General features: G+C 33.7%; 1 protein-coding gene across 1 annotated transcript in view; it reads left to right on the plus strand.

Moving 5' to 3' along the window:
* The first annotated feature begins 4,394 nt into the window (after positions 1-4,394).
* The window catches only part of LOC118189430 (acetylcholinesterase-1-like), a 36,877-nt gene continuing 14,893 nt past the window's right edge, over positions 4,395-26,378 (plus strand). The window contains exons 1-5 of the mRNA XM_035360023.2: positions 4,395-4,526; positions 5,627-6,203; positions 12,656-12,967; positions 17,309-17,490; positions 25,067-25,518. Of these exons, the coding sequence (XP_035215914.1) occupies positions 5,642-6,203; positions 12,656-12,967; positions 17,309-17,490; positions 25,067-25,518 (1,508 nt within the window). The 5' untranslated portion in view covers positions 4,395-4,526; positions 5,627-5,641. The remainder of the gene's footprint in view (positions 4,527-5,626; positions 6,204-12,655; positions 12,968-17,308; positions 17,491-25,066; positions 25,519-26,378) is intronic.

The raw sequence follows: 26,378 nt of genomic DNA on the forward strand, positions 1-26,378 counted from the left end.
TTGCAACAGAGGATTGTCTTCCACTAGCTTGCAACATCGCTACAGCTTTCCAAGGTATTTCATCACGCAAGTGGTGTCTTCGACTCATGATTTCTACTTTGGCTACCTTGTATTACACAGAATCATCGCTGCTTGTGAACTGACGCATAGGTCCGGCATGCCCCTTTTTCAGGTGTTGTGATGTGACTGCGGGATTGCGTGTTATGCTAATTTTGGTTGCCTCCTTGCATTCGGCGATGCAACCTCTACCTCCATATGTACATTCGTACTTTTTCTTTTAGTGTTTCTTGTTTATGTTTTGAGACGAGTGTAATATCTACAACTAATGGATATGAAATTAGTGCGAATTTTTTGTGTTCATGTTTCACTTTCAATAAAATAAGTTTCATGAGCTTGACAAATCTAGATTTATTTTAAGACAATGCATAACTTTTAGCCATAATTTCAGAGTTTTCATCAGCGAAATGACTTACGATTTTAATTCTTTTTACTTAAATAATGAACAAAAAAGAATGACTTTAAACATATTCTTATAATTTGATATGGTTGTCTCTGTTGATATATAACTGTATATAGTATACCATCTAATGATGAGCATCTCTGAAAGAGAACTGTATTTCTGAGAGCATAAATAAACATCAGCATTTAATATGACCTCTTAATACGATCTCCACCAAAAAAAAAATCACTTCAAATAACAAGTGGTAATGCTACAGAGTTTTGCTGCATTCATAAAATTAGCCTGAATATGTATATGAAATCAGTACAGCTGTATCGATACCTAAAAAATTGCCCAACCCACTAAAGACAGAGAAAATTAGAGTGCGGCAGTGAATCAGGCCTGTTTGGCAACAACGCTTGTTTGGTTTGGCTGGAGAGGGAAGAACGATTCTACAACCCGCTTGTCAAAAACTTCAAAGCATTTTCAGCTGAGTGGAGCATTGGAGAGGAGCGCAACTTGGCACTTTATAAAAATGGCTACAGTTACGCGATCACTCAACGTGAATTTTGAAGAGAGTTCAAGGCTCGTCGTAATAATGATGTTCCATTAGCCCATGCCATCAAGACTTGGGTATGAACCCACTGGTTCGACAGTAAATAACAGAGGTGGAGAGGTGGTAGTGAAAAATCAGTGCGTACACGTCAGAACATAGCGGCAGTGAGAGAAGTCGTTAAACGGATTTCTCGCCGCCCTGTCAATCGTTAGCAGAAGACTTTCCGAGCGCATACGGAGGATGGTGGACATCTAAAATATGTTTTTTAAATAAAGACTTTTTTCCTGTTTGAAATTTAAATGCTTTAATGTGTACTGTGTGTTCTCGTGTATTTTAAGTAAGTAAATATTATCATTGGCTCCCACCAGCGTCCCGAGCGGTAAAATCGCTCAATACTGGTAGTTCCGACTTGGGTTCTATTGCAGGCGAACGGGCTGGCTGTATGTGCGTAACCTGTATACGAGCCAGATTCCCTTAGAACGTCGACCCTAAAGGCATCCCTCAGATAGATATTCCTAGTGTGCTTTGCCATAATCAACTACACCGACACCACTCTTAAAAATATTTTTAAAGTCGCCCGATCCACTGCTGCATCTTATATATTATAGCTGACTGTTAATGTTATGGTGTATACATACTAGAACTTTGTTAAGTTAATGTCAAAATGTAGAATTTAATATACATGCTAACTTTTCCATATAATACATTAAATGTTCATTAATAGCATAATTATTTAAACTTAACAGTAAGTTAAAATTCTCTGATGGTTTATATATATATATATTGTTGCGAGTGTATAGGTTCGTAGTGGATTGAAAGCACACAGAACCGATGATAGCTTGATAGAATCTGTTTTTTCGAAAGAAGCACTTTATACTTATGGAACTTTCTACCATGCCGTCTGGCCTGATTAATTACGGCAAAGCCTCGAGAACTATCTGCCTAAGGGAACGGATGCCTTCGGATAGGACCTTCCTAAGTGAAACTGGCTCATATACACGTTACACAAGGGCAAAACCATGAAAACGCCCATGGAATCAGCCCTTTCGCGAGATTCGAACCGCGGACCGAACTACCAGTGCTCAGCGACTTTACCGCTCGGCCGTTGGTGAGCATCATGGCGTCTGATTGGGAATGTAATGATATCGTTTGGGTTTTAACAATGAGAAGTAGCTTGCAAAGTTCTTTAATTAGATAAAATGTAAGATTAGATAAAATTCATTCCTTGATCTCAATATAACTGAAAAGGCACTTCAAACCTGAAAATCCGATGTTTTTTCACTCCCTCTGCTATCGTGATAACCTATCGTAATCAGGAATAAGATACGCTTCAGGCTATCGTGATCAGGAATAAGATACGCTTCAGGCACTAATCACTGACAAAGAAGGTTCATTTGCTGTCATCAGCAGTTCGTGGAAGAGGTTCCAGAATGTCAAAGAGGTTGTGCTCAAAAGGCGCTCCTACATTGTAACGTTGCAGCTTTCCTGGGCTACATTTTTTCGGTCCTTTCGGTCTCGCGCTGGCATCGCAAGATAGGCACCACTTTTGCAAGTCAGCCCAGTAGAAATGGTTTCCAGTAGATGCGCCCTCGAACTCCATGCAAAGTTTTCATTTTTCGGAAGTGGCCTCCTTTCGGACTGCTTTGTAATTCTTTGAGGACGTCCGGGATCCGGGATCTTGGAATTATCAGCTGCCATGGAGTTCCTTTCCATCATCTGTTTCGAACTTCTGGTACAAGACGCCGTTTCGAATATGAAGCGAGTCCCAGAGAACCCAGTATTGTTTCATCGTCGGACTATAGATCGAAATGTCCTGCCAGGTAGGTTTTCTATTTGAAGATTACATTAAGTTAGTTATGGGTTTAATATTGTCGTCTCCCAAGTGGTCTTTTCTGAGTTCTTCGTCATTTCATGGGTATGTGTCAGACGATATTGAATTCGTACCTTGACATACGACTGCTTTGAACAGCTCGTATTTCGCTTCGACCCTGGAGCAATATCGTCAGCTTTCTGAGCAGAGTTTTTTTAGACATGGCATCAGCGTTTCCACTGTATGATCCCTTAAGATGACGAACTGTATCCAGTTGGCTAGTTGGCCTTCGAGTAGCCAAATCATCCCCAATCAGACTGGTAAATAACAACAATTATACAGGGATCAAATCAATATGTCGCGAAATGGTCGCCAAATTTGATGACTTTTAAAGATTTCTCGCGAAATTTAAGCTGAGATAGCCATTTACCTCAGTGTCAATTGGACTTGTCCATGTAACCTTATTTTCCCGGCGGAGCTCCACATTTTTTGAGGCATTTCATGTTACATCATACAAGAAATACTGGTATTTAGATATAATGTCACTAAAATTACTTAAGTATGTAGAAAATTCGTAACAATATCATAAATACTTTAATTTGGTATTTTGTAAAGTTATAAATATGTACTACAAAGCAAGAGCAGCTAAAATTATTTATGTATGTTCATAAATAAACAAATTAGTGACAACGTGCGAAATTCTGTTGATTTAATTAAAACTTTTTTTTTACTTTGGAGCCTGTTATATAGTTTTAAAACAGTATAGGTATCTAGTTGCAGCTATTTCAAGATCTAGATGTGGCTCTTGAAATTTTTCAACTTTAACATTGGGTTCCGAACGATATGAAATTTGGCTACGTTGTTCTAGGCATTGTTAGAATAACAATGGTAAATGTTAAAGCCGGTAGACTACAGATGATCCATGATCCATTCTTATGGTTTCAAAATTCTAAATACGAATTTCTAAGCCAATCAGAAATTTAAACGAATGTAACTTTACAGTAACTTAAAATGTATTATTTTCCTATGTTTAGAGGCAGAGACTTCCTTTCTTTATTCCTTTTCTATACTTTAGACGAAATCATATGAAAGAAAGTATTTAAAAACATTCTTAATTTACACAATTTTAATGAAAAACAAAATACAAAGTAAAGTAATACAATAAGTAAAGTAATACAAGGTAATACTTTTTATTCTCATAATTTTATGTATAAATGACAATAGTGGATAATAATAATAACAATAAAATCGTGGACTCATATAGGAATTGAATGAGAATATTAATAGAACTTTAAAAATAATAAAAATGATGGCAATAAAAAGCAAATAAACGAGAATAATTACATCCAATTCGCTTAAATTTCTTTCAAAATTTTGATTTAAAATCTATGATTTTACATCTATCATATGTGATAAAGCATAATATGAGAACTGAGGAATTTTTTGTTATCTTTTTAATGCATCTGTGACTGAGAAAATATAAAAGTTCTGACATTTCTCAGAGTTACAGAGAGTTCACCCTCAGAATGCAAATTATGTGGCATAAATATTGTATACACATATGTAAGACTGCATATTGATTCAGCCACCTCTTAGACAGCTGTTTTCATTGTAATTGGCCATACCCTGCTCTTTGTCTAAGCTTTTGAAAATCCAATACATTTTTTCCTCAGAAACGGTGTACTTTTTTCCTTTTTTCAAAGATTATTCAAATTTTAAAGGTAGGTTAAAGGTTAGGTAAGATTCAAATTTTAAATTATTGTCTTGAAATTTTTGTTTAGTAAATTTTTATCATTTTTGTATTTGATATATTTATGCGTACATCATATATGTATTAAGAGTATTTTCTGCATTTTTATTTAGATTTTTTCTTTGCTGGTTAATTAGTTTGCTTTCTTTCTTTGGGTCATATCTTAAAATCAGTTCCCGTACACATAAGCATTTGCGATTATAAATGCGTATCTGTGACGAAAATTTGGATTTTGTATTAGAAAAAATTCAGAAAAGATAATATATTTCTGTTAAAAAATATTCAGAATTAAAATAAAATTCCTCTTTTGTCTTCGAGTTTCGAAGTTTAATAATGAGTTTCTTAAGTTTAGAAAATTTAGCTTATAAGTGAATACATCCTGCAAACCGCGTCTTTAAGGAAATATTTATCTTTTTCTTATATATTTCATATTCATATAGAAAGAGATATGTTGTTACTTATGCTCACTTGTCTGTCTTAGTCAGCCCAAGCCACGAAATTCCTCGTGGCAAGGAGCGCAAGATTACGCATGTTGTTGGCAACAGCCTTGAGAACCATTCAGGTGACAGTGCAATTTAGCTCATTTCCTCCCCAATTTTGATGGAGAGCATGATAACAAACAGGGGATTTAAATCATTAAATAATTACAGAAAAACATATGTTATTAACTTTAGAGGGTTGGTAAAACCAAAGAAAAACTGGATAGTATTTTTAAAATTACAAATAGAAAAAATAAATAAATAAAACCGCAGAAATGAATTCAGAATAGGTTTTTCCGTTGCCTAGAATTGAACTCATAACTGCTAATGCATCGTGGAAAACTTTCATGTATGAGGGAGCTTGTGTATATAAATGATATAAAAATACTAGTTCCTAAATTTTTATAAAACTCGAAAACTCTTTTATATTGAGAAGCCATTTCATATTAAAAGTATATCTATCTGACATTTTATCTTACATTTCCTTAATATAATGTAACGTTGAAATTTTTTTGAAGTAAATATGCTTGATGAGCCGAAAATCTTTGAATAATAATTATATTTCATTGCTTTATCCTGTTTTTCTCTGCAGGTAGCTTTCTAGAAAATGAGATCGTTTCAAAAGTTTTTCATCACATGTGGAAGTTTGCTTTACATTTTATGTTTTGAAAAACCGATTTTTTGTATGAGAGTTCCAATGATAAACACGAAATTAGGGACGATTATTGGAACTAATATTTACATCGACGGAATACTAGTAAATCAATACTTAGGTATTCCATACGCAAAACCACCCGTAGATAAACTGCGCTTCAAAAAGCCGGAGAAGATTGAAGAATGGATATCACCTCGGAATGCCACAAAGCAGCCACCAGCCTGCATTCAGTACACACCCGGTCCATTTCCATCGTATGATGACAAACCTGGCAAAAGTGAAGATTGCTTATATCTCAACATTTGGACACCATCTAATGCCAGCGATATAAATACAAAAGCTGTTTTCTATTGGATTTATGGTGGTGGATTTTCGCATGGATCTATTCGCAAGGAACTCTATGGCGGAGAAGTAGTGTCTGCTGTTGGAGATGTAATTGTAGTCACAGTCAATTATCGCTTGGGACCCTTCGGATTTCTGTTTGCTGACAGCAGCGATGCTCCAGGAAACGTTGGTAAGGCTTTTGCTCAGCACTTTGTCTAACATTTTATTTTCATTTCAAGATAAAAGAAAGCAAAATAATTTTCTCCTGTTTCTCCACTCACAGTCAACCTTAATCTGTATTAGAATACTTTGAGTCCAGATTAGAGTACCTTTAGTAGATCAAGGTACCTTGAGTCGAAGTTTATATTCATTGTAGTATAAATAAATATTCGACTTTAAGAGTGCTTAGTAAAAATATAAATTTCACAATTTTTCAAGGTTATTTACTTCAATTTTAATAAACTGCATGCGGCCGTGTCGATGAGTAAATAGCATATCGTTAAATACAAGCATAATAATAAATTCATTATTGTAAAATACGTATACCTTCGATTAAAATAAAATATTATATATTTTGCACAAAGGCGAAAGTAATATAAGATACTTTCCTGCGTGTATAATCCTTTGGAGTTATTTAATAGTATTATTTTGCATGTATATACATGCAAAATGTTTTTGCATATATTTTAATAAAAACTTAAATTACCATTCATTACATCTAGAAACGATGATATATACAGTTAAGCAAATAATTGTAGATTCATGTCCTGCAAATATTTTTCATAATCTTGCATCATATTATGAAGCAATTTTATAGCTTATGTGCGAAGAACATGAAGTAACACATAAAATGTTTTAAAAAAACGCTCTTTTGGGCGTAATGTAAAATCTGAAAGCTTTCAGAATTTTATAATTTTGTAAGGATCCTAAGTTTTACTAACGTTTATTTTATTTTAAATCTTTACTATCACTTCTTATTTTCTACTTCCGGCCAGAATTAAAAGCTTTAACTTATTTATGCAAATTTGTCTTGCTAACGCCAAGTACTTAAGTTGTGGCCTTTTGCCAAGCAAGAGGGAGGAAAGAGTTATTGCAAGTCGCTCGCCATAGTAGTTTTACTCGGTTGCTTGTTGCCTTCAAGGCCAGAGGTTTAGTCCTCTTGATAATTTTAAACGTATCGTAGTTTTAGCAGCTCTCTGTACTACATACGGATTTTGTTAAATAACGGCCAATCTTAAAGCTTGTATATTAATCCAAAGTTAGTTTTAGTTAGAGTTTTAGTTAGTAGTTTTTATATTCTTACGTTCAGACCACAAGTAGGTGGTCTCCGTATTCCGAAGTTCCGGAAATCTCTGTAAAGATAGAAAAATAAAGGGTTTCGTATACCCTTCCTGTGTGTATGGTCTACTTCACAATTTATTGAACATAGCTTGAGTAAGCTCCCTGTTCCCAGTCAGGACAGTTCATGTTTCCAAATCAAGTGAAGAGGAACACAAGTCCTGATAATTTTTTTCCCAAAATGGAGCTCTTATCCACAGAACTTTACAGATTTCATATTCATACACTTTCAGGCTTCAGTATTGGCACATAGTCAACTGCTAATATTATTTGCAATAATTAAAAATGAAAAATATTTGTACTTTAAAGAATTTTTTGTGTGATTGCAAGATTATGATTCTAAAATAATAAAACTTCGTGACAAAAAAATCAACCTCAAATTATTTTAATTTATTTTACAACGACTCCTCAATGAAAATTCAGAATAACGTCAAATATCGCAAATTTAGAAATTAAATATCTCGGTCAGTTTTTGTTTTACGAGAGTCACACTTTTTGTGGGTTACAGCCGAAAACATCGCGGACGAAAACGTCGCAGAGAAAACAACGCAAGGCGAAAACGTCGTGCTACAAAACATCGTAGGAGAAAACATCGCAAAGAGAAAACATCGCAGTTCTAAAACATCGTGGTACAAAACATCGTCGTCGAAAATATCGTGGTAAAAACTAAAGTATCTACAAATCATCGCATGACGATAACATCGCAGACATGCTTTTGTCAGGCTTTAATAACTGTGAATAGATATTCCCATAATAATTTGTGAGCGCAAGATGTAAAGAAGGATAATTTTTACTTTCACATTTTTTTATTAACTAATAAATTTTTGCTGAAAAAGTAAGAAGAAAACATAAGCATAGCAAATTAATGCAACTTATAGCTTTTCCTGAAAACTTACCACTAAAAACTTTATAAAAAATGATTTATTAATGGTCTTTGTTAGTTAACTATGTCGGTTTAAAATTCTATTAAGTGCTATAAGTAGCATTAATTTTCTATGCTTAAATTTCCTTCTTATTTTCTCAGCAAAAATTTATTAGTTAATATAAAATATGAAAAACAAATTATCTTTATTTCTATCTTGCGCTCAATTATTATGGGAATATCTATTTACAGTTATTAAAGTCTGAAAAAAGCATGTCTGCGATGTTATCGTCACGCGATGATTTGTAAATACTTTATTTTTTACCACGATATTTTCGACGACGATGTTTTTAAACTGCGAAGTTTTTGAACCGCTTTATTTTCGACGACGATGTTTTGTGCCACGATGTTTTAGAACTGCGATATTTTCTCTTTGCGATGTTTTCTCCCACGATGTTTTGTAGCGCGACGTTTTCGCCTTGCGTTGTTTTCTCTGCGACGTTTTCGTCTGCGATGTTTTTGCCGCGATGTTATCGGCGGACGCCCTTTTTGTGTCTTACTTTTTATGGCAAGTATAAAATTTTCTCAAACATAGCGATCAAAAGAACGTATAAAAAAGCACATTTCGTGTTTTATAAAAAAAAAAAATTATTTAAAAATGCGATAACGTCTTTGCGCCATTTAAAACATTTTTGGAAGAAGTGCATGCCTACGGCCGACGGTTGCGAAAATAAAGGCCGGATAATGGCTTTTGTGACCATAATACGAGGATTTTGTGACCATAATACGAGGATCGTATACAGAGTGCTCATAAAAAACTCCCCTGCTATGACTGCCCTAACGGTCTATCTTCTCAACCAACTGAAAAGAAATTTCAGATATTGTTATTCAAACGTATGCGCTCGAGATTGTGAAGATTTAAAACAATAGTATTTTCAAGGTTACGGTTGCAGTGAAAACATTGCGAAATTTTCAAATAGCAAGATACACTTTTTTCTTGCGCAAACTGATCAGCGGACTGAAAAACTATATGGTGTTGGAAACGATACACGTATAAGGACCCAGTGACAACAAAAGGAAAAAAAACTTTTATTGGAATTACAATTTTTCAACGTGCCTACCTTCACAGACGATAATGCGTTGCATTCATTGGTTTTGACAAGAAGGACGGACTTAACATTGCAGAAGGAATCTGTATAACTTCAAGTTTCTTGGCATTTTCCAGTTCTGACAAATCTTTGGATCCGATGTGTACGCCTTAGATTTCGAACACAGCTCCAAAACAAGAAATCCATCGGAGTGAAGTCGGGGAATCGCGATGGCCACGAAACTACAAAGTTACCAACACTGTATGCGTTGAAAACTTCTAATTCCAATAAAAATCACCTCCTTCGCCTCTCTTGTATTGTAACTGGTCCATTACAATGCTGGTCTTTGCAAATGTTTTACACCGACAATTTTCGTCATACGTGTATCGGTTCAACGTAATCGTTTTTTTTTTTTTTTTTCTTTCTTTTTTTTTTTTTTTCAGTGCGCTGAGCAGTTTGCGCTTCACTAATCGTAAACGTGAGAACTCTATTGTTTTAAATGATAACAATCTCGAGCACAATCCTTCAAATAAGAATATCTGAAATTTCATTTCTATTGGTTGAGTGGCCGCGAGGACGATGTAGTGATTATGGGGATACTGCGGTAGAGAATAGCCCGGGTTCGTGACAAAAAAAATCATCCTGAATGAAGCTGAATGCAAATGAAGCCTGAATCCCGGAGAAGGGATGGATGTTTGTAAATACATAGTATCTTTGGGGCATGGGGCACTCTAAATATATGGCGAGCCGAAAGCTCTCTAGTGTGGATTGATGCTAGGGAAAAGGGGTTGGAGACCCTCGTACCATCTCTCCGGGCGTGCTTTCTCTCAAAATTGGGGTGAAAATAAAAGTCCAACCTCGAGATTCTACCAACAATTCATCCATAAAATTTACGGACAAGACAACAACACATTGGTTTAGCAGATACGCCATTAGGCGTTCATATATCGGGAGGTAATTTTTATGACCACCCTATACCCAGACGATTCCAGTTAACTTCAGTTAAGTTCTGTTTAGCATTCACAAATAGTTCGTGAGCTGGTGAGGGAAATTTTAAAGCCTGGTGTTGTTTATTTCTACTTGTTACTGAATTTTGCATAATTTCCTCCTTGGAACCAAAAGTTTTATTCTGTTTCTAAATGTTTAACAAGACACTGCTTTAGCTAACTTCAAAGCTAGCAGAGAGCTATTTGAATTTACTATGTTTTAATTATTTTAACCTATTGATTGGTCGTCTAAATTTTATGTACTCCGATGGGGAATATTTTACTTGAGAGTTAACAAGGCGAAATGGGACATGGGGAGTTAACAAAGCCTCTAACAGTTATAAAACAATAAATGCAATTATTTTAATTCTATCAAGGATCCTAGAAACAAAGCATCAAGAAAAGATGTTATATAAATTGAAATAGTACTGTTATTATTATTTGAAACAAACTATCTAATTCAAATAATTTGCTAACTATCACTAATCGGAAACTATTTTCAGGTTATAAAACTTTCTAAAATAAAGCTTCTCTTATTTTCTTATTCCAAATATATCAAGTAGGTTTTCTGAATCATCAGTCTTCCCACTATTATAATTCATAATTTCCTCAGTATCTAAATATGATAAACATGGTTAAAATTCGTAAAGAACATTTGCTAATATAAAATTGGTGAATGTTTTTAATAATCTTACAGAGACATTAGGTATATTTTTGGAAGAGGGAAAGATTAAAAATAGCAACCGTTTTCGCCGGGAATCGAACCACGGACCTCTCGATACCGGCTGAGCGTGCAGAACCACTGCGCCATGAAGGCACGCTAGGAAAGTGGGAGAAATACCTTATAATCTAGATTTTGATTATCCTAATGCTGACCTTAAAAATACTCTACTATCCTCCAGTTTTGATAAACATATTAGTGAATGTCAATTTGTGGAAATTACTTTATAGGGAAAGGTTGTGGTAACGTTTGGCCCCAACTTGTCAGCAACTGTGGTAGTGACTGCTACGAAATTTAAATTTACACAAACACGTAAGAAGGGTTTAAAGCCCTTTTGATTCAACTTTAAAAATAACAGCTGCGTCCACCACTAACACTGACGCTCACAAACTACGCCGACCCGGCGGTTTAATGAAAAAATAATGACTGGATGAATGAATAGCTAGATCACTACCTACGAGGCTCTGAGATCTTAATTAACCTAACCGCGTTCTAAAATACAGCTGAGATTCAGCGAGCTTACTAATTAAGCAGTTGGAGGATTCAGCAAAATCTGCCGAGATAGGCACACAAGCCGAAACGCGCGGTTCTTAAATTTCTACCTAGCAACCTTCATGTTCACGATTCAAGAAGCACACACCCAATCTCGTTTTCCTTCTATTTAAACTCAACTTGCTTCTGCTAAAATTTGAATATATTGCGCGCTCTACTACAGTTTACATACATTTGCAGTTCTAGGGGAAAGTAAAGGCTTGACAGGAAAGATAGCTTAAAATAAATGTTAGTTAAAATAAATATAAACCCTACAAGGTCATTTTCTAAGTCAAAGAAAGTACTACAATTAGAGTACAGTATAATATCGCGATAGGCCTAATGTAATTTACCTCAATTAATTATACAAGCCGTATATATATTAAGTAGAAAAATTAAGTTTAAGAGTAAATATTATAGTGATGGTGACTAAGAATTGATCACTGAACTTGAACTATAGTAAAATTTTAAAACTGGTTTTTCATTGGTTCATCCAAAGTAAGTTTAAATTTAGCTTTACCTTTTAAAATGAAATACAAACTTCCATATATTCTTGTAGCTTCTGCGGCAAATATGGAAGATATTCCTAAAGAAAAAGATCTATCTCAGTTCTGTATAAAACTGGGTCTCATTAATTTGTTTATTAAATCTAGGAATAAAAGGGCGATGGTTTTTAAAAGTAAGTTTTTGGTACAATTTGATTATAGCTCCTCAGCTCCCTTAAAATTAGCGCATGATGGTGAAAAATAAGTATCATATTTGGATTTAGGAAATAAAAGTATTAAGTATATAAGCAAATTTGGTTTAAGTTCCATGAGATGCAAGCGACACTAAAACGCCTTATGTGTAAATTAGAGGTGGAATTCGTAGAAGTATATGTTGTGAGGTATATGATTGCCAATAGCAATAACTATAATTAATTGTTTATATTTTATTTAGCAATGGTATATATAGTTTATTTAGTGTAAATTACCCTACAATGCATTAGCAAATAATAATACACACACTAACCAATTTCCACGCTGATACTGAAACATCTCTAGCCATTTAATGCAATTGAAGATTTCTTAAAAGTCTTTTATATCTCCTACCATTCTGATTATCACTTTTTTCCAGGAATATGGGATATTCTTACTGGCTTAGAGTGGGTTAAAGAAAACATCGAAGCCTTTGGAGGCGATATTAGCAGAATTACAGTTGCTGGAGAGAGTGCTGGGTCTATAGCTGTAGGGTTGCTGTCAGTATCTCCTTTAGCTCGTGGACTTTATACAAGACAGATCTTGCAGAGTGGCACGCCGGCATACACAGCTGCTGATAATAACACTCAGAACCTGAACCGAAGTCAGCTGCTAGCAGAACTAATCGGATGTGCAAATGAAACTTACACAATTCAGCTTTACCCAAAAAATATTGTTGAATGCTTAAGAGGTACAGTAAAATAACTTTTTCAATAATTATGCAAATAATAACATCAATATTTGTTAAGTTAGGTTGCTTGAATGCTTGACAAAGCGCACTAGAGTTATCTGCTTAGAAGGAGGAATGTCTTCGTGAAGGACTTTCCAAGGGAAACTAACTATATTCATGTTACACATTATACTTAGAAGGAGGAATGTCTTCGTGAAGGACTTTCCAAGGGAAACTTAACTATATTCATGTTACACATTATATCATGAAAACAAACTATGCAGCCAATCCGTTCATCTGGGGTCGAACTCCCAGCCACTTAGCGCTCAGCCATGTTTGGTAGGTCTCATGAAGTCATTTGTAAATACTCATATTGCAAAGCATGATGATAGTGATATTTTATCTACAGATTACACGAATATCTTTGCAATACGATCAAATATTAAAAAAAATGATAAAAAGGTATTTTTTTAGCAAAAACATGAGCAGGCAAAAAAGAAAATTAAGAACAAAAAAAAAAAAATAATAAAATTTAACGAAAAACTAGAAAGAAATGACTTTAACAGCCAAAATGTATGCAAAATAAAAAAAATCTAATGTGGCCTCCACATTACTTCTTTGTACGGCCTAAACTATGCATAGCTTTTGTTTCATTTCATTTAAACTTATTTCCTTGAATGATTGTAACTTAATTAACCATTCCCTCAAAGCAAGTTGAAAATCACATCAAAAATCGCAAATTTTGAAATCAAATAGCCAGCCCAGTTTTTCTCACATGGGAGTCAAACTTCTTATAACTTTATTTTTTCATAAAGAGTATAAAGTACAGGAATCAGAAGACCGCATTAAAAATTGAATTTCGTTATTTGTCAAAAATGAATATTTTTTAAGGTGGCACTGCAAAAATATGAATATTTTCTCCATTTATCCTCCATTTTCTCCAAAACACATCTGCAATTTGACTACGACCAACGACTACGAAAATAAAGGCCAGATAAAGTTTAAAGCCAGGAAAAGGATGAGTGTATACGTATATATATTGTATATATACACACTCTTTTATACGAGTATATATATATTGTATATATTTAAACAAATTTAAATTTTAACGAACACGTAGAAAATAAAAAAGCAAATTTAAAGCCAAAATAAAGAAAAAAAGCCAAAATAATTTTTTACAAAATTTTTAAAAAAGTGCAAACATATAAAAGATTTAATTCTCGAACTAATCTACAATATCATTTAAATTCAGAAGCATAAGCAAATCAAGTGCAAAACCAATCCATGAAAATAAATTCACTAATTTAGCAAATTAAAATTAAACCAAACAATTTTTTTAAAAATGCATAAGTGAATGACTGTTGAGTAGGCAGGAGACAGACTTATCAAGGGGAAGTTGCCTCCAAACCTAACTCTCCAATCATTCAATTCGTGTTTCGTCATTCATGCAGGCAAGGGTAAAAGTCAAAACCAAAAGCAAAAAGAAATACCAATAAAGTGCTACCCTTAGAAATTTGCATTTAAGAATTAAAGTTCTAAAAGGAAAATACTAATGAAGTCTTTTGAGAAACAAGCAAGTAAAGTCAAGTATTAATTTAAACTTTTAAAAAAAAAAGTTTAATTTAATTTAAAAAAAAAAATTTTAATTAATTTTTTATAAAAAATATAAAATAATCTAGAAACCAATGTATTTTAGAAACCCTTGTCTACAGAAACCTCCCCCACATGAATATGCATATCAATAAAAAGAAACTAAAAAGAACTAGACATAATCCATATAAACCAATAAGAAACAAAAAGAACTAATTCACAATTTTTAAAAACCAAATATATACTTAAAAATATAATTTCATATTTAGAAAATATTTAAATACTACATAAAAAATTTTAAAAAATACTTAAAGCAAGTAAATTGTAAGTTTTAATTCTAACTTACCTACTATATGAGTGTTGAGGTCTGCAAAAGTGTTTTTAAAGAGAAGTAAGTGTGTTCTTCAAATTATATAGTTAGCCCTTATGTAGGTAAAGTTGAGTGTCAAGCTGCTGTCTTTGTTATATTAAAAATTTTTTGCAAACATTAATATTAAAATAGAATTAAATTAAAAATTAAAAATTCTAAAGGTAGTAATTATCAATTATTTAGGGAGTTAAGTAGCTGAGCCAATCAAGAGATGTTATTATACTATTATATTAAATTTGTATTTAAATTAAATTTATTTAATTAAATTAAATTTATTCTTTGGAAACTATATTGTATATATGCACACTCACTCTTTTATATACATATATATATATATATATATATATACTAAAAACTTTGCAATATTAATGCTGTAGAAAGTAGAAAGTTGAATCCATAATGAAAACCAAGAATTTTGATGACGTAGAATGCTGAAATGCCGATCCACAATGAATAGGAAACTGGAAGCCGAGGCAGATTAAATCTTCATTTTATTTCAGTAAACATGTTGTGGCCACAAACAACTTGGCACATTATTTTTATCTATTTCAAAATGTTTACTTTTTCATAACTTTGCACTAAGAAGGAAGCAGCTACAGCAGTTCAGCTAGACCAAAGAGCAGAGAGTAAGAATTATGTTCAAGATGAAATCTTAATTCAGACTCAGTTAGTTTTGGTTCTCAGTGCATTTCAATTGGATGATTAATATTCCTGTAAAACTATTATTGGTTTTTTGAGTTACATTTGCATCATCAAAAGCGTCATATGACATGCATATATGTAAGCGTCATATGACGTGGATTAGTCTCGAAATAACGCAGGGTAAACAGAGATTATTGTCTTTAAAATAGAGAAGGGAAATAAATTTATGCTGCTAATTTAAATTATAATTCATCTTTTATATATTCTTTATTTTCTTACACACACACACACACAGATATATGTATATATATATATATATATGAAATAAACTGCGTTATTAGACGTAATAAAATGACTTGGTGAGAGTTGCAACGAACTGGCTTGGAGAGGATTGCGACTTTGCTGCGTCGTTGGCAAGATGCCATTTGAAGAACACACATAACGGTAAATTCCACACATCATTTTATTTTTCGATAATACACTGTGGGTGCGCTATGCACCCCACAATTTTGTTCAGCTTACATTTTAAACAATGGACAAATTTAGGAAAGAAACATTGCTTAGCTAGCGGCACAGCAGAAATCAGTACAAGAGACGAACGAAGAAAAGAAGAGAGAGTTGTGACGTAATTACCCTTTTTATACCGAATTCCATTTCAGATCACGTGACACTTTCATGTACAGAATTTTGGGTTCAGATTTCATCGGCAAGTGCACATCAGAACTGCAGGGAGTAAAATTTATTACTGTTATTTTTAGAATGAAACGGAAGTTAAAAGACTATTAATTTATTAGTTGAAAGCTAGATTTTATATTTTACATATTAGATATTTTATATTTTACATACATATATAAGAAAAATAAATACTATGTAAAAGATTAAATCAGCAGCGTAAATTAATTTTCCTTCTCTATTCTAAAAACAGTAACCTCTTTTCACACTGCGTCATTTCGAGACTAATCTATGTAATATGATTCTTACGTAATTCTGAGGATGTAAATGGAACTAAAGCAGCCAATAGTAACTTTATAGCAGTATTAACTATCCAATCAAAATGTCTGCTCCTTCTTTCTTACTGATAATTTATCTAAAATGTAAATTTTTTGAAATAGGCACAATTAATGTGGCAACTTTATTCTTGTCACAGCATGTTTACTGAAACAAAAGTTGAATTAAATATACCTTGACTGCCAAATTTCTTATTCATTGTGGATCAGTATTCTACGACATCAAAACTCTCGATGTTTATTACGGATTCAACGGCCTGCGGTCTACTATAGAATCTATTACATGTAAATAATATAAGTTTTGTACTGCTGATTACAAGGCCGATCTATTATAAAATTTAGCTTTCTGAATTATCTCTTATAGTGCAATTTTAACATTGTTGTTCTAAATGAAGTTTCGTTGATGAAGGTTTTGCGTACAAATCATAAATTGTGGTAATCTCAAAGGGCTAAAATTCCACTATCCATCATCATAAAGCTTTTTGTTGCTTAATGGATACTTTTTATAGCTTACTTTACGGTCAGCCTGCGTCTTATTAAGTAACTACTAATCGATTAATTTTTACTTGGAATATGTATCAAGAAACAGGTAAAAATTTCACAAACAATCAATTTCTTAACTTTTAAAACTGTAAATAATTATAACCGCATGGAAGATTGAATGCGCCAGTTTTCTTTAAAATGCTTTTGAGTATAATTCATAATGTTAGATTTGACTGCATCATTACTCACCTAAAGCTTATATTCATGCAGGTATCGATGCAATGGAACTGATTATGACTGAGGCTACTTTAGACCCATATTCTAACAGACGCTTCATACCGCAGTTTGGTGACGAACTGTTGCCAAATAACCCTCGGGAATCAATAATAAACGGTGACTTTCAAAATAACGTTATTCTAATTGGAAATACACGTGATGAAGGATCTTCTCAGGTGAGTTCATCAGCAAAAATTTTCAAATATTATAAATGCACTGTAATCTTAAAATGAATAAATCGGATTTTTATTTTGTTGAAAGATTTACTTTACTGCAGCAAAATGAACCCCTACAGTAAAATACATACTGAAGGCTAAATGTGTGTTTTGTACATTAACTCCTTTATAACTATTGTCTGTAAGAAATTCTGGAGGTTCGTTTATCCACGAAAAAAGGAGGGAACCCATAAACACACAGTAAAAGATTATTACAAATAGTTTATATGCAGAAACTTTTATTATTAATTTGTAAGGCAGCAAACTTCTACTAAGTTTAGATAGCATTTAAATTAGAGCAAGCAACATCTTCAGCAAATCAGTGATAGAATACGCTTTTGTTGATGGAAAAATTCTCATTGTATTTCAAACTGAAGTAAATTATCCAAGTGGAAGCAAACAAAATGGGACAGGTCGATCATATCACCGAAATTTTAATATTGGGTACTTAAATCATTCCGCCGCCCATTGGCCGAAATTGCTTTACCGCCCCTAAACTATGGTTATTTTTCTGTTTTAATTTATATATTTCTGTTCATGGTTAATATTTAAGGTAATAATAAATAAGAATACAATTTCAAATGTATTAAATATAATATTAATATAAAGGAAATGCATATGCATTTATGACTTATAATGTCAAGTTACAAAAATTATATAAAAACAAAAACATAAAAAGTCTAATAAATACATAAACTCACAATTCAGCTTCTACATTATGCTTTAATAATTAATCTACATATGATTAATTATTGCCAAAAATGAAATGATAAAATATAATATACTTGTTCATCTATTTTGTAATGTTGGTTTGTAATTTCCTCTTCAGCAAGTCTTTCCATTGCGTGATTGAGAGAAATATTATTAAGTGCATCATCTCTCTTCTATCATTAAAATTACTAAATCATTTAATCTTACCTCATGCAATGTCATTGACTGTCGTTCTTCTTGGAGATACTAAAGCAACAAGAATCAGCGCAAGTCGCATAAATTTGCAGGACTCGTTTCGAAGGCTATATTTTAATTCGTACTAGCACTTATATTCAGGGGCTAAGCCAGCTATAAGCACAGATTTGTGCTCTTAGTCACGATAAAATTCTTCTGGGTTTTATGCTACTAACAGACAAGTGAGATAAGTCAAAACATACATATGTAAAATATAAAATATCTATCTTTCAAGCAGTAAATTAATAACAGCCCTTTAATTCCCGTCTTCATTCTAAAAATAATAATAACATTTCTGGACTGCGTCATTTCTGCGTCATTTCTAAATTAATCTATGCCACGAAGCTTGTGTAACGCTGATGACGTAGTAATTGGGAACCGAAACTCTGTGAAATAAAACTTTTCTAGCTCAAACAAAAACCTTCCTCTTCTTTTCTCTGTGCCCTGCTTAGACGTAATTTCGCTGGGCTCCCTTCCTATCGCAAAAGTATCAAAAATGTAAATGTTCTGTAAATAGTCACGATTAGAGTGCTAAGTGATTGTGGCCACAAATGTCAAATGGAAATAAGAATGGAAGTAAAACCACATCGACTGCAAGTTTCTTAATCATTATGAATTTTACGTTCTAAGTATCAAGTATCTTCGCAATCAGTACTTCTACGCTTCCTACGTCTCAGTGTTCCTACATCAATACTTCTCTGAAATTTGTTATTCTTACATATATACACTTGATTTTTATGCTTTAAAATGTGACCCACAGCTAAAAACAAAGATAATTAAACATATTAGATTTATATCCATGAATTCTACGAGGTATGACACACACAAAAAAAGGAAAGACTAAGTGTGCAGCTTGAAAACACGGTGGAGTTGGCAACAACTGTTTTGGTGACGTCATGCCACACATCTCCTCTATCCATGCGGCCAGTTTTGGCTTAATGAGGAGTACTGTGCCATTGAGTGAACACGTGCAACTGCATTCTGCAGGAAAAATGTCTAATGTAAAAAACGGAACAGCGAATCAACAACAAGCTTCTTGTGAAATTTAAGAAATCAGCAGCAGAAGAAACATTTCAAATAGAAACATTTCAAATGTTAACTGAGGCTTATGAAGATGAAACTTTGTCTCGTGCACCTGTATTTGAATGGCATAAGCGGTTTTCAGGTAGAAGAAGAGTGTGTAAGATGATGAACGTGCTGGGCGCTCCCTTGGGCGTTCATCATGATTGAATGGGTTCGCAGGGGTCAGACTGTTAATCAATACCACTACATTGAAGTACTAAAAAGATTTCGTGAAAATATTAGGAAAAAAGGCCACAATTGTGGAGTGATGGATGGCTGTTGCACCAGGATAATGCACCCGCTCACACGACCCTATCTGTCAAGCGGTTTCTGACAAACAAAAACATTACTGTGATGGAGCATCCTCCTTACTCAACTGATTGTGCTCCATGGGACTTTTTTGTTATTTCCTAAAGTTAAATATTACTTAAAGGGAACCCATTTTACCTCAGAGGTTTAGACCAAAACGGAGAATCTTCTGAAGGGCCTTCCAAAACCCTCATTCCACAACTGTTACCAGCAATGGCAGCGCCGAATGTAAAAGCGTCTGATTGCTGAAGGGAACTACTTTGAAGGTGATAATGTCACGAAGAATTGATTCTTTAGGTACAATGATTTATTGGACCAGTCTCGTTTTTTTGTGTCACACCATATATTCTCTCGGCATAATTCTTCTTGGATAATTTGGCTAAAGATATATAGAACAAAATAATAGTGATAAATAATAATTAATGACTGTATTTTCATATGATTTTATGATGTAATGTAATGTGAGCGTATTGCATCCCTCCTGGCCGATAATAAACGGCCTCATGGTTAACGCAGCACACCCAACACAGATTAAAGCAAAAATACAGTTAAAAATCTCAAATTCAAAATTCCCAATATTATTCTGTTGCCATTTATAAAGTTCATCATATCTTTTGCAAATCTAAACTGTTTCCTGCGGCAATAGAATTCATTTACGTTCCCAAATTATAGTGCATTTACGTTAATAAATTGCGACCCTAACATGTCGCAATAATACGCAGTCTTTGAAATGTCGGGCATTGGCTTCAGCACTACAAAAATTACGAGGACTATTATTTTGCAAATTAAATCTTTTTAGGTACGCATAGAAGCGCCAGTGCCCAGTAGTCATTTGATTGTAATCAAAATCACATATCGTTCTCATATTTTTAGAAACTTCAAAGTGCAACAAATAATCTCTTCTTTTTCTCAAAATGTTTCATATCTCTTTCAAGCAATAACAGAAATCCTTGATTTTACCAATAACAATTCTTTATGATGCCTGAATATCGAATGCATCCACAGCATTACCCATAGCAGCCTCTTTGGCCAGCATGTCCGCCGTCTCTTTGCTTATAACACCAACTTCGTGTATTTTCTCAACTTTTAGAAGGAGATCTTTTATATATGAGACCAAAATATTGCTGCTATCAGCATCTGCTGGTACTTCCAAACCAGATAATGTGTCTGTATATATATATGTTACCGTGAAAGGCCGAAATTGGAGAATGTCGACTTTCACCGGAGAATATCAACATTCACCAAATACATCGGTGAAAGACCGAATATTTCACTACATTCTTGTGTATTCGGACCCTCACCGGTGTATGTCGACAATCACAGATATGCTCTGGTGAAAGTCGAAAAGAGAGGTCATAAAGTGCCATAATAGTTTAAGTTGTTGCAATAAATAAGATTTGAATCACATAATTTAGTAAGTTTTTTATTACTGTTATTTTATTTTCTCATTTAGAACGTACTGTATAATTAAGTAAGTTTTTAACTTCTATTATTTTCCTTTCTCATTTTGAATGTATTGTGTGTTTTAGATTCTCATGTTCTTAAGTTCTTATTTCAAGTTTCAAGTTCGTTTATTCGCGACTGAATTACGGAGAAGAAAATATAATATTGTTATATGTTCAACATTCACCATTAGTACATGGTGAATGTCGACATTCACCGGTGTAAGTCAGAAATAAGAGCATTTGGAAAATATTTCGGACATACACCAAGAGACTATGTGAATGTTGACATTCACCGGTGAAAGTCGACATTCTCCAGATTTCGGTGTTTCACCGTAACATATGTTATTATATTTTATACACGCACACACACACACACATATATATATATATATATTTTTATAATCGGATTTTCATTAATCCATTTAAGAGCAAATACGATAGCAACCGATATTCGGCATGAAAAGTCGAATTGTAAGGTTCAAGTCTAATTTTGCCATAGTTTGTTTTTGTACCAAACAAGTAAACCGCATATGCTTCGCCAATTCAATTGTCATAACCTGAACCGTCAGTAAATAATCCCACTGTTTTTCTTAATGCAGGATGTATACTGTTAATATCAAAGAATATAAAACATGTATAATGTGCAGTACAACCTCAGTAAATAATAAAATCAACTTTTGAACGTAATAAATTTATCATAATAAAAATATGATTTTATAAAGTGTTTTCTCCCTCCTTTCAGCAAACTTTCGTGGTGTAATTGGAAGCATAGTCGATGCATATGCTTCCAATTACACCAGGTCCAGGTTCGAGCTCCAGCGAGGGCACTGCATATTTTTCACATCTCCTACTTCAAAACAGCCTGATAATTTAGTTTTTAGATCAAGAGTGCTAATGAGGAATTTATTTCTGTAAAGTAAACACATATAACAATATTTTGTCCTTGTATCATGCCCTATGTACCATGCCTTATGCTTCTATATAAGTTGCGTACTTGTACTAGGCCATATGTACAATTCACAATACACACTCTTAGTATGCACAATATATGTGTTTTTATTCAAACTTGTTTATTTCAGTTAACATCATTAATCTTCTAAGCATTATTGTCATGAAATGAATCTGTAATATAATTACCATTCCCTATGTTCCTTTGTTTTATACTCCATGGCTTATCTGTACCGTAATTGTAAACATATTTAATGATACTGTGCCCTATGTATGCCCTATGCGTTTTTAAGTGATTTATGTCATGTGATCCTAAGTTTTTTATGTGCTCGTATTTATTACGCGTTTTATGTTATATGTTTAGGTGTTTAATTTTCTTATTTTGTTATAACCTATTAAATGTTTTCCCCCCCTTTTTTTAAACCGTGCCTGTATCAACAAGTTAATTCAAATGTACTTCAAATGCCAGATGCTCAACATTTGCTCCTGTATGGCCATGTATCCACACTTTTAATTATTAAATAAACTCCAGGGGAGGACGCGGGACATATGCCTGTTAACCTCTGTTAAACTTCAGGCGTCCCCGTCCTCCGTCACCTGTCACCTGTAAAGTAAACAATTATTGATATGATGGAAAATGAGAACATTCAGAAAGCTAAATTTTAAAATGGATCTTAAATGTCGCAAACAACATAATATAAGTGCATTTCTGTTAGTGTTTTCATTAATTCAAACATAACACTGAACTACTAATGCGATGTTAAAACTTACTTTATTTATATTTATAAAAGTACCTAAAATTTTCATAAGCCGTCCTGTTTAAGTGACATGAAATTTTTAATCGCTCATAATAAAATATTGAAATGCGGAAGATTAGAATTCCAAAAACTGTAAACATTGCTAAATTTTAAATTTTTTTAAATTCCAAAGACCGCCGGGGAATATATTTTTCCTGAAACTAGTTAAGGCCCTAAATTTAACTTTACTTCATCTTAAAATTTCGCATGCTTTGAATCTATTGTGGCTAAATTTGTCAGTATCCTAAAGTGTAGCGGGGTTATCATCAACTGTGATAAAGGCTAAAAGTTTTATTTTCGGAACGGAGTTTAGGAAAAGCGATTAATATTATTTGTAATTTGTAACGCTATTACAGCATTCAAAAATTTTTCATTTGCATTTCATAACGTAAATATCAGCTGTGTTCGTGACTATAAACTAACAAAATAGAAATGCCCGCTGATATTTGTTTTCGTTGGTCATTAGGTCAAACAAATCATTGAAATTTCTAATTAAAATGAAGTATGACATCGGGTTTTTCATAAAACCAATATGAAGAAATTTCAGACAATAATATTGATAAGTGTTTAGTATTATGTTTCAACAATAAATCCTATCTCTGGCAAAAGACTTAATATTTATTTAGTACTTGAATATCAGTATAAACTAAAACTAAACTCAGTGGCGTAACAACCCTAATGGACCAAGGCCTGCAGTGCCCTAAAATGTGCTTTCTTGACCGTGGGCCCCGGGGTGCGTAAGTATATGCCCTGAGCAAGTGGTCAGCTTGGTCTCAGGACCCCTAGTGTTTAGTCCCCAAGCGAACTTGGTACTCATTTTATCGACCCAACTGATGGAAATCAAAGGATGAAAGGCTGAGTCGACCTTGCCCAGCCCGGGAATCCAACCCCGGACGTGTGCTACTGCTGCGCGATGCTCTAGCCACTGTGCCACCGGGTCTCTTCAATATCAGTATAGGCAGTTGCAATTAAAATTTTATAATTGCTTTGAAATTCCTAAGCAGATTTAGAAAGGTTCTGTTCAACGTTTAATAGGCGTTAAGTTAGTTGAATTGATTAAGGCAAAGCAACTCGGGGGGGGCAGGTATCTGCTCTTAGGGAGAGATGCCTTCATGGAGTACTTTTTAAGGGAAACTGGCTCGTGCAACCAACATTTAATAGAAGTGTATGCGTCTATGGCAAAGCAAATCTGTAGGAGACATTTTCTGCATGAAAACTGAAACGTGACATGTGATATACTAATTATTACATATCAGTTTACAAGCTTTAAGTTTGAAGGAAATTTGAAAATGGCAAACTGAGTCTCATTATTATTATAATGATTTGGAACCTAAAAATTTAAATGCTTTAACAACAATGAAACTACTGTAGCTCCAGGATATATCATAGTCAGCAAGTGATTATTATCAAGAAATGTTCTGGGAATTTCGCTTCCTAGAAAGGTTACCGTCTTCAGTTATTCTCTCGATTCGAACTTATGCAGAAATTCTTTATCCCTTTCATTGACAAAGGAAGATTTTGCCACATTCTGGCTTTCGTCTGCTTGCTTAAGCTACCAAAGTACGACATTTTTTTAATGGCCGATCGCTTTATTTAATAGCCGTTTGCCTTGCGCCACTACAAAGGCCGGAAGTAGTGGCCATTTCATTATGGGAGCACCTAATAGGTTGCCACCGTTGCCTCCTATGAAGGGACGGACAATTACAACCATGCCGTCTCCGAGATTCGAACCCGGGAACATCGCTAGCAGCATTTTTGGTGTTCAAATAAAATGTTCAAAATACAAATTGATGTTTCAAACTGATTCTGCAAAAGTTTGTTTCAAAGGAAAATTTCGCAGTTGCTTCGGTATTGTCGAACATTGTTGCTGAATATAACAGACGTCAACCTGATAACAAGTTTGAAGTTTTCCTCAAACGTGAAATGCAAACTGACTTTTAAATACCCAAAAGCTAAAGCACCTTTGCGTTTTAATTCAGGGCTCTTTCCTTTTAGCCCTGTTTTTAACTAATATTTTTTATTTATTTCTAGATAACAACTCAAAACCGAGAAATTTTTGGCTTCTTTGGCGAAAAAAATCCTCAAATAAACAAGACATTTGGCAAGGATATGATACGCAAGATCTTCGCCAAACTCCCCGACAGGGAAGCAGTTGTAAGACAGTACCTCCCAGATGAAATTACTGAAGATCAATATGAACTAGTGCGTCGACAAGTACACATCGCATCTGGTGACTATTCAAGAGTCTGTCCATCTGTCTATTTTGCCGAGAAGTACGCCGAAAAGGGCAACAATGTATTCTTCTACGTATGGGATCATCGTCCCAGTCCGACCCCGTGGGCCCCATGGATGGGGGTGGTTCATTTCACAGAAAATCAGTTTGTCTTTGGAAGTCCTATAAAACACCCAGAGAAATATGTACCTGAAGAAGTTCAACTCAGTTCTGACATGATTAAATATTGGACAAATTTTGCTAAAACTGGGTAAGTATTACATCTAAGTTTTTCTTCTATTTAAGAAAGCAGTATATAACTTTGAAATTACAAGTGGGAAGCTCATGCAAAAATTCTAAGTAATAATAAAGTTTTTATATAGATTATTAAATTCTGCTATACGATGGAAAACTGCAATTCGAATATATACTACTATTTAGAATAAAATAAATGTAACACAAAGCAGTAAGTAGTACAGCTTACTAATATATAAGGATTTCGGAAATGATTCAAAAGCAGAAAACACAGACGTTTGTCTAGCAATAACACACTAGATAGACATTGTCCATAATCTGTAGATATTTCGGTCTTAAATTAGATTTTATTACTAATGCACAGAGAATTCGAGAGGGATAACTGTGTCCCTAACTATCCTTTTGTTCCCTTAAATTATACTATTACATTAGTCAGTTTAGTCTTTTCATCCCGTATGACTTCTTAGAAGTACCAAAACCAAAGTCTAATGACAACTTAACACGCCGATATGCACAAACAGGGAATTAAGAAAAACATAACCCCGCTAACTTGCGAGTAAAATATAAGTTCTCAAAGCAAATTCAAGGTGAAGCTAAGGCTTTTCACAACATTATCAAAACTTAATATAAACCTTAGCTCCCTCTAACTAATCACTGGCTAGGAATCAAAGCAAGTAAACATCTGCCTTAAGCTCATTGCAAGAGCTAATTACAAAGAGCTAAACTCACACTAAAGTAACAGCCAACCTAAGCTACTTAATGCTCTCGGATAAACGTTGAAATATGACGCTTATTTATACTCAAGCCAAATTAAATTATGTTGAAATTTGATGAATGTAGAAGTATAGGAGAGCCAAAATACCTGGTTAATTAAAA

The sequence above is a fragment of the Stegodyphus dumicola genome, chromosome 8, assembly GCF_044657685.1.
Source record: "Stegodyphus dumicola isolate Sdum_Otavi_A_Nest chromosome 8, ASM4465768v1".
Lineage (NCBI taxonomy): Eukaryota > Metazoa > Arthropoda > Arachnida > Araneae > Eresidae > Stegodyphus > Stegodyphus dumicola.